This window comes from Podarcis cretensis, assembly GCF_951804945.1.
Source record: "Podarcis cretensis genome assembly, chromosome: 14".
In the NCBI taxonomy this organism is placed as follows: Eukaryota; Metazoa; Chordata; class Lepidosauria; order Squamata; family Lacertidae; genus Podarcis; species Podarcis cretensis.
Window position 1 is genome coordinate 17,318,659 of NC_137183.1, and position 13,067 is coordinate 17,331,725.

At 46.6% G+C, this 13,067-nt stretch overlaps 1 protein-coding gene across 1 annotated transcript in view; it reads left to right on the forward strand.

The window, feature by feature from the left end:
- ADAMTSL3 (ADAMTS like 3) overlaps window positions 1–13,067 on the forward strand; it is a 283,673-nt gene that overhangs the window by 178,826 nt on the left and 91,780 nt on the right. Inside the window, exons 8-9 of the mRNA XM_079954170.1 lie at window positions 8,439–8,596; window positions 12,614–12,725. Coding sequence (XP_079810296.1) covers window positions 8,439–8,596; window positions 12,614–12,725 — 270 coding nt within the window. The remainder of the gene's footprint in view (window positions 1–8,438; window positions 8,597–12,613; window positions 12,726–13,067) is intronic.

The window sequence follows — 13,067 nt, forward strand, 5'->3', positions numbered from 1 at the left end:
AAGAGATCAAAATTGAAAGAGGAGGCTAAAACCTGCTGAAGAGACTCTCTACTTCAGATCTCCCCCCTCCAGCAAGCTACTAGGCCAAGTTTAAGATGTTGCTGTTGGCGTGTAATTCCCTGAACAGTTTGGGACCAGGTTACCTCTGAGAATTGCTTATCTTGTATTCCCCTACCCAGACTCTTGGATTCTTGACTCTTGGGTTCTTGAGGGAGACACCCTTAGTAGTGTTATATGCTCCCAGGGTTCATCGAACATCCAGTAGGACTCCAGTAGCATTTGCCCTCTGGAATGCATTCCCAATGAACATCTGATAAGCATCTACAATACAGTGGTAAAAAGGTAAAGGTACCCCTGCCCGTACAGGCCAGTCTTGACAGACTCTGGGGTTGTGCGCCCATCTCACTTAAGAGGCCAGGGGCCAGCGCTGTCCGGAGACACTTCCGGGTCACGTGGCCAGCGTGACATCGCTGCTCTGGCGAGCCAGAGCCGCACACGGAAACGCCGTTTACCTTCCCGCTGGTAAGCGGTCCCTATTTATCTACTTGCACCCGGAGGTGCTTTCGAACTGCTAGGTTGGCAGGCGCTGGAACCGAGCAGCGGGAGCGCACCCCGCCGCAGGGATTCGAACCGCCGACCTTTCGATCGGCAAGTCCTAGGCGCTGAGGCTTTAACCCACAGCGCCACAATACAGTGGTACCTCGGGTTAAATACTTAATTTGTTTTGGAGGTCCGTTCTTAACCTGAAACTGTTCTTAACCTGAAGCACCACTTTAGCTAATGGGGCCACCTGCTGCCACTGCGCTGCTGAAGCACGATTTCTGTTCTCGTCCTGAAGCAAAGTTCTTAACCCGAGGTACTATTTCTGGGTTAGCAGAGTCTGTAACCTGAAGCATATGTAAGCTGAAGTGTACATAACCCGAGGTACCACTGTATTGGCATTTACGTGCCCACTTAAAATTTGTCAGTTCCCCCAGGCTTTCCCTGAACAGTGTTCCAGCTATTTTGATGTGTTAATCTGGCCTACTGCTTTGTGATATATTTCCTATGTGTCTTATGAACATAGCTGTCAACTTTTCCCTTTTCTTGCAAGGAATCCTATTCGGAATAAGGGAAATTCCCTTTAAAAAAGGGAAACATTGACAGTTATGCTTATGAATGTACAGTGGTTTAATAAAAAGAAATTAAAAAAAAAAGTACAGTGGTGCCCCGCAAGACGGAAAACTCACTAGACGAAAGAGTTTTATGTTTTGGAGGTGCTTCGCAAAACGAATTTCCTATGGGCTTGCTTCGCAAGACAAAAATGTCTTGCGAGTTCCTGCGGGTTTTTTTCCCTTTCCCCCCCTTTTTTCTAAGCCGCTAAGCCGCTTATCCACTTATCCGCTAAGCCGATAAGCCGCTAAAAGCTGCTAAACCGCTAATAGCGCTAATCCGCTAAACCGTCAATGGGCTTGCTTCGCAAGACGAAAGACCGCTAGACGAAGAGACTCGCGGAACGGATTCTTTTCGTCTTGCGAGGCACCACTGTAAATTTATTCTTGACTAGCAGCGTCATACCTGGCACTGCTCAGGAATTCTAAAAAATACATAAATCAAAAATCAAAAATTGTTTTATCCAAACATAAATTAAACATGCTCTTTGATCTAAGGAACCACCGTGCAAAGTTTGGTTGCAATATTTTAAGAGGCGTCCAAGTGCATAATAAACAGACAACTATGCTTCATGTAAACAAGTGCTTTGTTTATCTGTCCAGAATCTTCCAACATTCCACTTTGCTGGATGTTCACAAGTTCTAGTTGTTTTGAGATGTTCAGCTGTTAGGAGGGGTCTTTTGTTTACAAATGTGGAGAAGGAAGCTGTCTGGGTTGCAGAGAGCTTTGTTGTTTTCATCTTGTTGTCCTTTAAATGCTTGGCTTCCACAAATAAATCAGATAAGGCCACTCTTATTATTGTCACTTTCCCTTCATTTGGCATTTGAAATGGTTTATTTTGGGAGAAAGGGAGTTGAAGTGAAGGGGGAAGGGTGTTGGAATATATTATAGGCTTTCCAGAAGCTGTTTTGCTAAGAGCTTCAGAATCCAAAATAAGCCAGAGTCCTCTGAAAATAATCCCCCTGCTGTAGAAACAACAAAACCAGAAGCTAATATTTTTACAAGTGGCTAATGCTAGATAACCAAGTTCATGAACTTACAACCGAGTCTAGCTGGAAGGGAAACGAAAGATGCTAAATTCCCGACTTTTTAAATGACAGAACCTTGCATTTTAAACATTTAGCCATACACGTGAATTCTGTTTTTATTCTTTATGGATATTAACAGGAAAACATGTGGCTTACAGTTTGAGGGGATTAAAATAGGTGTGCGTTTAACGGAGACTCGTGTTCCCTATCTGGGAATTATGCGCACAATGGTGGTGGTGGAAAAAGTTCATGAATTCCAGCAGGTAGGTTTTCTGGCAGGAGAAGCTACTCTCAAATCCACTGACGTCCAAACACGACATGACAGGTCTGCACCATTTTGTACTTAAATCAGAGACACATATGCTCTACCTATTCTTCTTGTGTCCAAATGGAAATAATCACTTTGCCGGAGAAGCCCCCTTAGATTTTATATAGCTGAGCTGCTCACACTCACATTTATTCCTTCTTATAAATAACGTTTATTGGTTTGTCATGAACACATGCACAAACTAACATATAGCCATGCAGACATTGGCAGACTCACACACATTGCGTTTTCAGTATAAAAGTTACAGAGATGCAGTTACGTAGAGCCAGGATTTCAAGATGAATCTATATAGCCCAACCACAATGAATTATTGGGGGAGGGGCTTATATGACTCTCCCTATTTTTATAATCAAAAATTCTAATTTCCTTAAATCTGTTTTCTTTTAAACTGCAAAAGTTGGCTTTTAAAGATGCCTACTAAGGGTGTAAGGGTGTGAGATAGGATCTTGATAACCCCTCACTCCTTGACCTTAGGTTCTGTACATCACAATTTGGAATTTTGATGGATCGTGTTTCAACTTGTGGGTTAAATATATCTTAGCTTCCAACCAGGAGCAGGCAATCTTCTTGCTGTATAGGCAAATGGCAAAGAACTTTATTGATCTGAGTGTCAGTACATCTCCAAACTCTTTGCAGAACAGAGTGAATCCATTGGAGCATAGTCACTGTGTGTAAAGTCTCCCTCCCTCCCTCCCCCTCTCTCTCTCTCTCTCTCTCTCACACACACACACAGAGAGAGAGAGAGAGAGGGACCAGCTAGTTGAGCAGCTAGTCTCTTACAACTTGCAGCATCACTACTCAGGTCTCACAGCTGTGGCTGGCGCTGTGGTCTAAATCGCTGAGCCTCTTGGGCTTGTTGATCGGAAGGCTGGCAGTTCAAATCCCTGCGACGGGGTGAGCTCTCGTTGCTCTGTCCCAGCTCCTGCCAACCTAGCAGTTTGAAAGTGCACCAGTAGATAAATAGGTTCCACTGTGGTAGGAAGGTAAATGGCATTTCCATGCGCTCTGGCTTCTGTCGCTGTGTCACGTTGCGCCAGAAGCAATTTAGTCATGCTGGCCACATGACCCGGAAAGCTGTCTGTGGACAAGCGCAGGCTCCCTCAGCCTGAAGCCAGGTGAGCGCCGCACCCCATAGTTGCCTTTGACTGGACTTAACTGTCCAGGGGTCCTTTACCTTTTTACCTTTTAGTGGACTCAGTAAGAACTTTCAAGACTAGTGGCAGGGACTGGCAGGACATTGATGAGTGTGCTTTGGGGGAAAGGGAGCTGGAGTCTGACTTAGGAGAGGGGGGCAGTGATTTGTGGGGACCGATACCAGCCAGGAGGCAAGAGCCAGAGACAGGGAAAGCTTCAGAGCTGGAGGGTGGAACACAAGAGGAAGAGGAGGAAGAGGAAGAGGCAGGTCTGGCCAGTGAAGGGCCGGGTGCTTCCCCACCCTCTCCTGTGCCAGTGTCTCCCAGAAGCAGGAGAGGATTGAAGTGGGAAGAGCAGAGGCAGCTTCCACTCAGGGATAGTCTCGACCTGCTTATGCACTGGTGGTGGAGAGGCATGGCCCCCTGTTGCTGCAACTGCTCCATAGAGCGTGTATATTCAGAGTTGTAGAAGCCTTTGTAAGTGTTTGCTTTTGTTAATAAAGAGCGAGAGGGGAAAAGCCGGATGGATTACAGAGAGCCCCCAAAGATCGTGGGAAGCAGCACTTCCTCAGCAGAGGAGAGTAACTACACCTCCAGTGGAGAGGAGATGCAGGGCTCGGAGGAGGTGAGGCGGTGCCAGGAGGAGAGAGGTCCCCTGTTACCCACGCCTTCCTTGCGCAGTAGGCTTCTGCGCAGAGAGGAGAGGCACAGACTGGGCGTCAAGAAACTACTCTGCTGGGGAAGGTTTAAGGACCACCCACTCTCAGATTCTGCCAGTGAATGAGCAAGACACGGAATAGAGGCGCTCTGCATTCCAAAGGTTTTTATCACCAATAAGAAAGCTTTAAAACAGACTATTGAAGCATATTGCCTGATTGCTCTCGAGCAACCAACCTATACCTCTTACACAGACATACCTCATGTTGCGTTTGCTTCAGGTTGAGCATTTTCAGGTTGCGTCCCGCAGTGACCCAGAAGTACCGGAAAGGGTTACTTCCAGGTTTCGCTGCTCGCGCATGCGCAGACACTCAAAATGATGTCATGCGCAGAAGCGGTGATCCGTGCATGCGCAGACGTGGGTTGCGTTCTGCTCATGTTGCGAACGGGGCTCTGGAACGGATCCCGTTCGCAACCAGAGGTACCACTGTATACTATGTGTTGTGTGCATTCCTTGGCTGGGAAGTGGCTGTGACAAGTACTGATCTGCACTCCATCAGCTGGCCTGGCAGCCTGCAGATGGTCAGCTGGTTTTCCCAGCCAGTGGAGACACACCTGGCCTAATAAAATCTCTCCACTCAACGCTCAATTCCTTAGTCTGGCCAGCTCACTGCCCCTGAGTGACACAGACTCTTCCTTCCTCTCTGGTCTAGTCCTGCTCTTGCCTTAGCTTCCCTGCCTGATCTGCTACCCCCAGTTTTTCTGTGATGACCTTGGTGCTACCTAATTGGTATCCAATCTCCAGCCCAACCATGATAATGTCTCCTGCTTCTTGTTCAGCTGATCACCACCTACGTTTGATAGACTCGGACCCCGCTGCAGTTTGCCAGAAACCAAGCCCAGACCTGACACCAACTATACAAACAGCTACTGTTGTTAAGGGTTCCTGCACTGAAATTTGCTCAGCTGGCAATTGGTTTAGGCTTATATCTGATAAAGACACATGGCTGGTGGACCCAAAACTTCCAATGCATGGACCAAAAGCACTTGTATTTAATATTGCTCCTTTGGCCATCCCATAGGGACCAAATTATGAGTGCTGTAAGGCTGCTGAAGACCTTATTCTCCCATGAAGCTGATAATACTCGCCCTTCAGTTAAAGTTAGTTGGGGTGATACTAAGAAAAATGCTCGCCCACAGCAACAAAGACTTGTTCCACTTAGGTTGTAACTTCATCCATATGCCGACTTTTCTGCCTTTTTTGGGTAAACCTGCACTCAGAATTAAATAGACTTTTCAGGCCATCACTTGCTGAATATGCCTGGAAAGCCACTTGCTGTTATATTTCCAGATGGCTGCCAGTTAAGTTTGCAAAATATTACCTTGCCCTTTGATGAAATAGCTATAAAAAATATATATTACACATGCAGAGTGTTTTGTGTTCATTCCATAGGGAAGCTGCTATTGACAGGCTATGGCTTAAAGCAGGTGAGAATATACGGGAGCTGAGCTTACAGGTAGCCTGTAGGGCAAATCTTCATCTCTCTGTGTGATGGAATTACTTGGAAAAAATGAGCAGCTGGGTTTAAGCTTCCCTGCTGAAATCCAGGCTGCCTTTGCATAACTGTTAGTAGAGAACTGCTTAAGACATTGGTCTAATCCAGGGGTGTCAAACTCAAATTCATCAGGGGTTGCGCCGCCGCTAGAGGGCAGACATTCTCTGGCTTGTAGGCTGCCGCGCATGCGCTGAAGAGGCGGCTTTCTTGTGTCAAAAAAAAAAGCGAGAATAAAAGGTGAAGGCTGGCGGCCGGCGGCGGCTACACGGGCCACATGACGAGGTCTGGCGGGCCGGATTCGGCCCGCGGGCCTTGTGTTTGACACCCGTGGTCTAATCCATCACTGGCGTTGAGTGATGTTGTTCCAGCAAATGGGTTGTGATTCTCTACATACCTGCTTGTCCATTGAACCATAAGGCCTGTTCAGTGTTTAGATGCTCTAAAAAGTCTTTGTATATTCATATATATGGGTTTTTTTGGGGGGAGGGGGGTAGGCTATATGCCTGAGTCCCTTTTAATTCGTAGATCCAACAAGAATCCAATGGCTGGAATAACCAGACAACTTTCTTGGCAATGGCCTAAGTGTGGGTTTTTAAGGTAGAAGGATGTGGTGTTGGGCCAATGGTTTCTGACCCAGATTTATTAATTAACTTTGGTTACAACAGTCCACAGTTCACGCACTTCAAGGGGAGAGAGGCTATGGTTTAAGTAATAATCTGGACTGAGCCATAGTGTAGCAGTTAAGAGCATGAGTTGGTGAGTTTTAAACTCACCTCAGCATGTACTAGAATGTACTAGGTAGTCTTATATGAACTTCCATCACTTGGCCTCAGCCCCCACCTGCAATGTGGATGCCACCATACCAGCCTAACTTACAGGGTTGTTGTAACGATTACTATGAGATATAAATGTGGCTATTGCTAGCGTTATTTATAGAACATCAAGTGTTTTTATCTCCTAAGGATTATGAGTGCTCCAGAGCCTACTTAAATGAGTCAAGTTGTTTTTAAGGAAATGTGACAGATTATTTCCTCTCTTTTTTAACAAATGGGTTTGGGTACACTTCTGTCTAGACACAGTGGACCAATTATATGCCTCTTCCAACCCTACTGCTTTCATTGGAATTAGACCAAGGATAAATTTGGACCAAAATTCCTTTATCCAGTAAAATATATTGTTGTTTCTCGCTCAGCTGTTGCATTATATCCTTGCTTTTAACAGAGTTGGGGAATGTTTCTCCTCAAGATTGTTCATGCTTTAGGCCATTCGTGAATATTTTAGGGGGCATATCAATGGATCTGCATGATTTCACAGATTATAAAGGACACTCACTGGCCACAATGAGTTGCTGTGGATCAGTTAAGGAACAGGAAGCTTCTTCTTCTTCTTCTTTCTTTGGCGATCACTGGTAACCGAGTAAGATTGTCTTCCATAAACACGGTTTTAACAACGTAAGTGACTGTGGAGGCCAATTCTGGACCCACATGCCCTTCCACGGTGGGGACATTGGTTTCCGGGCGGGAGTTGATCACTGTGTGGATTTGCCAAGCGTGCCTTCCTCTTAGCACGTTTCTCCCTTGCGTTCTGAGTTTGAGTGTCTCTAGGACAGGAAGCAGACAGTAGGAGTAAATGGGCAATACTTGAATAGAGAGGGATGTAGAAAGTGTGGCCTAAGTAACATCAGATGCAACCCACTATATTGTAGCAGCAGTAGCAAGCTTCTTCAGAAACCTTTTTACAGGGCCAAAAGGAGCATATTACGGGTGCCAGTTGGGATAACCGTTCCACAAGTCTTTAAAACATGCTGAAGTGGAATCAGGTGATCCTACCAAAACAAAAAAGCCCCAACACTTTGAATTGTACATTATCTTTCATGGGCAAATGTAAGGAATTTGTACAGTGTATGTGCAAAATATTAAACACTGTGATAGCTGTGCACATACATCAATTCTAAGAACTTAAAAAATGAAAGCAAAAGCAAACAAACTTCGGTCATATTTTGTCCACTGTGTGAGTTACAGTGATCTGAAATAATACCTCAAAACCACTTAGCTATGAGATCTAAAGCCTTCCCCCTGTCTAAGCAGTTTGTTGCTCAAGCTCAGTGGCAATAATATATTTGACCAGGAAAAGGGAGAGAGGTCTGCAAGCGAAGCGAAGCTCATTATTCTGTGAGTGTGGATGACAGGCTTGACTCGACTTAATGTCTTTTTTAGTTGTAAGGCCGTTCAAGGCAATCAATTTTCTCCTTATCTGCTGGCTGTGAACCAGTGCTAAACCTGTTTTATTTCTAATGTATGAAAATACATTTTAGCTCCTGCAGAATATATGTAGTGTGGCAATTTGTTCCCTTTCCAGAGAATTAGATTAAACAGCAATCCTGGTTAATCCCCTGTCACCCGACAGCTGTAGTTATCGCCTAAATATATTGCACCAGGCTACCTGCCTTTTTACAACTCTATCCCATGCCACTACTTCTTCCAATCTACTTTTTGTTAGAACGTCAATGTTTTGGGGTTTAGTTTTGCCTTTCAAGTATTCTCCACAACCCACTGAATTATGGCATGTCCTTTTCCTGTTTCAGTGATTGAATCAAAGACGCTGCAGGGAGACAGCGGAGAACACAGCTTTGGTGCCCCGGGAACGTTCGTTATTGAAAACACGACAGTGGAATTTCAGAAGGGCGCAGAAAGAGAAACGATAAAAATCCCAGGGCCCCTTGGAGCTGATTTCATTATCAAGGTAAGATGTTGCCTCCCTCGGCTGTGCAGTCTGAAGATCTGGCTGCCAGCACAGTTGAAACACCTATGTATAAAAATGACAACAACAGCCACAGGGAGAGAGGGAGGGAGAGAAGAAGAAGCTGAACAACTGAATTAGGATTTATTAGGTGTCAGGTGCTCAGGCCCAATGTAGGCAGGTGGGCTGCTTTCACATAAGCAGGCAGCCTAAAGCCAGATTGTTATGCCAATTTAATAGTCAAGGCATCCCCTCAAAGAATCCTGGAAACTGTAGTTTGTTAAGGGTGCTGAGAGTTTGAAGGTTCCTGTTTCCTTCACAGAGCTACAATTCCCAGAGTTCTCCGGGAAGAAGGATTGCAGCTCTGGGAGGAGAATAGAGGGTCTCCTAACAACTCTCAGGACTCATAACAAAGTATATTTCCCAGAATGCTTTGGGGGTAGCCATGGCTGTTTAAAGTAGTGCCACAGAGCCTGAACGTAAATGTGGCCCGATTCTCTGAAAGACTGTTGAGTTACTCCAATTCTTACATGTATTTTCTGGCCAGGTGGGTTGGTGCCCTTTGATCCTGACGTTCTAATCCCAGGATGTGGATTTAGTAGCTAATAGAAATGCCTGCTGTTTGCCAGCCATTGAATATTCTCAAATTTATAGACCACCTGTTATTCCAAAGATGCTAAGCCACATTGCAAATGTACATACAGCAGTACCTTCACTTCTCAAACAGAAAAGTGGAAGCTATTGTTTAGCCCATTTTACTATCCAAGTTCAGACATTTAAGGGGAAGAATATGGTAGCCTATTTAAATTGCAGAAGGAGTTTGGTCTGGCAAGATGGGGATATTATGTATGAGCCCAGCCCAATTCTAAAGCAAGTTATTCAGGATTTATACCTAGTTAATTCAAGTAGCACTTGATTAAAAGTGAGTGCAGGTTAGAGACCACAGCTTCAATCCCATTTGTTAGAAATAAGACCCATGGACTTTGAGTGAGATCAAACCCCACCTGTTGACTCCCACAGTCGCTTACATAAACTAAGGGCTCAAGCAGACTTCATTTTTCCACATTTCCAGGCACAGTTTCTCACTTTAAAGTGTTGTGTCCAAATGCTTTTTCTTTTTTTGTCTCAGCACTTTCCCTGTGAAAAACCTGCTCTTCACTGACAATCCTTTTCGGCAATCCACAAAAATCCACATTGCCATTTGTTCCAATTCAGCAGTAAAGAGTAGGCTTTTGCAGGGAAAGCTCTGGGGCAAAAGAAAGAAAAAACCGTGCTTGGACACAACTCTTTAAAGAGTCTCCCCCCCCCACCCCACCTGCTTTAAATCCAGTAAGCAGGTAGCATGGAAAGCTTCCTTGGGCAAGAAGGAGGGCAACCACTGAAAAGGTTTTGCCCTTTGTAACTACCTCCTAAGCTTCAGAAAATGAGGCAATATCAAAGGAAGGCAAAGAAGGTGTAGGTATGGGAGCAGGTGTTCTCTTGACTGATAAAAGGTAAAGGGACCCCTGACCATTAGGTCCAGTCGTGGCCGACTCTCGGGTTGCGGCGCTCATATCGCTTTATTGGCTGAGGGAGCCAGCGTACAGCTTCCGGGTCATGTGGCCAGCATGACTAAGCCGCTTCTGGCGAACCAGAGCAGTGCATGGAAACGCCGTTTACCTTCCCGCCAGAGTGGTACCTATTTATCTACTTGCACTTTGACGTGCTTTCACACTGCTAGGTTGGCAGGAGCAGGGACCGAACAATGGGAGCTCACCCCGTCGCGGGGATTTGAACCGCCGACCTTCTGATCGGCAAGCCCTAAGCTCTGTGGTTTAACCCACAGCGCCACCCGTGTCCCTTCTCCTCTTGGCTGATAGGTTGCTTTAATTTTACTCCTGCCTTAAAGGAACTCAGAGGAGCCAGTGGTGGAGCAAGCCAATTGGGCACTTGGGGTGGTGTGTGTGTCCTACGCCCGGGGTGGGGCCAGCCACCTGTGGGGGCGGGGCGAGCCGGGGCAGGACGCTCCATGGGGCCTCCGAGGAGTCTGCCTGCTTCCTCCCTCTCAGCCACCCTACAGCTGAGGGGAAGGCAGTGGGCAGACCGTTTGGGGCAGCGTGGAGCCTGCGGTCACCCAAGCCACCGCATCACTCCCAGGAGAAACACGTGGCTCAGGCGTGCTGCAGGCCGCACAATGAGTGCTGCCCAGCATTTTGCGTGGACAGGCGGAGTCTCCAGATCCCGAGTGGTCCCCCCCCCCCGTCATGTGGAATAACGACTCTAGACAACGTGCTATGGGATTAAATTGGCCACAACTTTATTAAATTTCAAATGTGGGTAGACCTTGGCTCAGGCATTGGGCGTTCTCCCTCCCCAGTCCCCAGCCGGGGACCTAGGGAGCATCAGGGTTATCCAGTGTGTGTGTGTGGGGGGGATGGGCCGGCTCTGGAGAACATATGTTCAAGCAGAGATAGCCGCCCCCGTTACGCCGCCGCAGGGGAGAGCAATGACGACCTTTCGACGTACGGCCAAAGCCTCCCTTCAAAAACCCCTTTAACGGGGAACCCTGGTATCGCCGCCGCAAAGAGGAAGATGGACTAAAGGATTCCGCCCAAGGCCTGATACTGCCAAAGTTGTGACGTTTTGCTACGGGAAAGGCGAAACCTGCCAATGCAGGGAAATTCCGTTCCGGCCCTTTAACAGCGACCTTATCGTAGCAGCACCCGCATACCTGTGGAGAAAGGTTAACCTGCAAAACCTATGAAGAAAAGTTAACCTGCAAAAGAAGACATTAACTGAGGGTGGGTAGGGTGGGAGAAGCTCTGGAGCCAAGTGAGGATTCCCAGGTAAGATCCTCCCTCTATTGTGTGGGCAGGTAATCCCTCCCCTACCTGGCCTGGTTTCCCTGGCAACGCTTCCCCCAGGTGGGATTGGACAACTCACTGGGGTAGGCGGGGACCTCCAGGTATCCCACCTGAGGGAAGGCAAAGCCTATGCTGATGGGGCCACTCCACATCCAGGGCTGCACGCGTCCACGCAAAGGGCGCCCCCCGTTTTAAGTGGGGAGCGGTCATTGTCACGCCCCTCAGTGGTAACACACGGGGCGAACCGCCCTCACTGTCCCCCCTTCCTCCGCCCCTGAGAGGAGCATACAAGGTTCAGCTGTCCCCATTTTGTCCTCACAACAATCTTAAAAGGTAGGGTTGATAAAGAGAGAAGAACCACACCAAGGTCACACAGGCGGGCATTCGATGTAAGGTGTTTGCAACCTTAGCCCAACACTCTAATACTGGAACCATTGGCTGAGAGGATGTGGTTGGTTTTAAGGTTTGAAAATGTTTTTGATTGTGTTGTTTTAATGACGTGCCTGCCGCATTGTATTGGGAGGAAGGATGGGACATAAATTGAAAATAATAATAATAATAATAATAATAATAATAATAACAACAACAACAACAACAACAACAACAACAACAACAATAATAATAATAATAATAATAGAAATAATCACTACACCCCACTGGATCCAATGTGTTCTAAGCCTTTAATGGTAAGCAATGCATCTCTTCACATGTCGCCCACTTCTTCAACATTTAGGTGCTCCAACATATGAAATGTGGGATCCACAACAGCTCCTAATCATGGGGGTATCCAGTTCATATGAACCCCTTCTCCAAGGGTGCAAAACCATGGGTTCCTGTGCAGTTGGGTGCCAGCAAAGGAGCATTCTGTGGTCATCTGTGCCACAGAATGGAGGCAGATGTGGTAAAGAGAAATGGCGCCACTGATAACCTGTGAACTGGGGCCATGATGCTGACCTAAGCGGCAGAAGATAACAGTGCCTGATAAGCAAAACCCTTTCTGCTTTAAATTATAGTACTCCAGATTTCCTGCTTGCAATGTTTCTAAATTCCCCCTTGCCTTTTTTTTTTTTTTGCCACGGCGCTTTCCGCGCTACGCTTTGCGCATGAATTATTCTGTGACAGGCCATAGAGCGCTGGCCCTCGGTATACAAATGTGTTGTAATGGGACTCTCTCTAGGCCAGGTATGCTGCCCCCAAAGACAGCGTGGTTCAATTCTTCTTCTACCAACCCATAAGTCATCAGTGGAGACAGACAGAGTTCTTCCCCTGCACTGTGACATGTGGAGGAGGTGAGTAACGGATGTGGCTTGGGAGTGTGTACAGCTGTGGATTTTAAGTGGTGGATTTACAGCTTTCTAGCTGTATATATATATTTTAATGCTATAAATTCATGCTGGGTTGTAACACTGAGCTCCTCCCTGTTCGCAGTGCAGAAGGCCAACATTTGCAGCCAGTTTAGTATATGGTGATGTTTTCGGTGTAGCTACCAGGGCCTTTTTTTCAGCCGGAACTCAGTTCCGTCCCCTCTCAGGTGGGCACCAGTTCCATTATAAAAGAACAAGGGTTCATGGTGAGTTCCAGCACCTCTTTTTCTAGAAAAATAGCACTGGTAGCTACTATTTTAAAAAAAT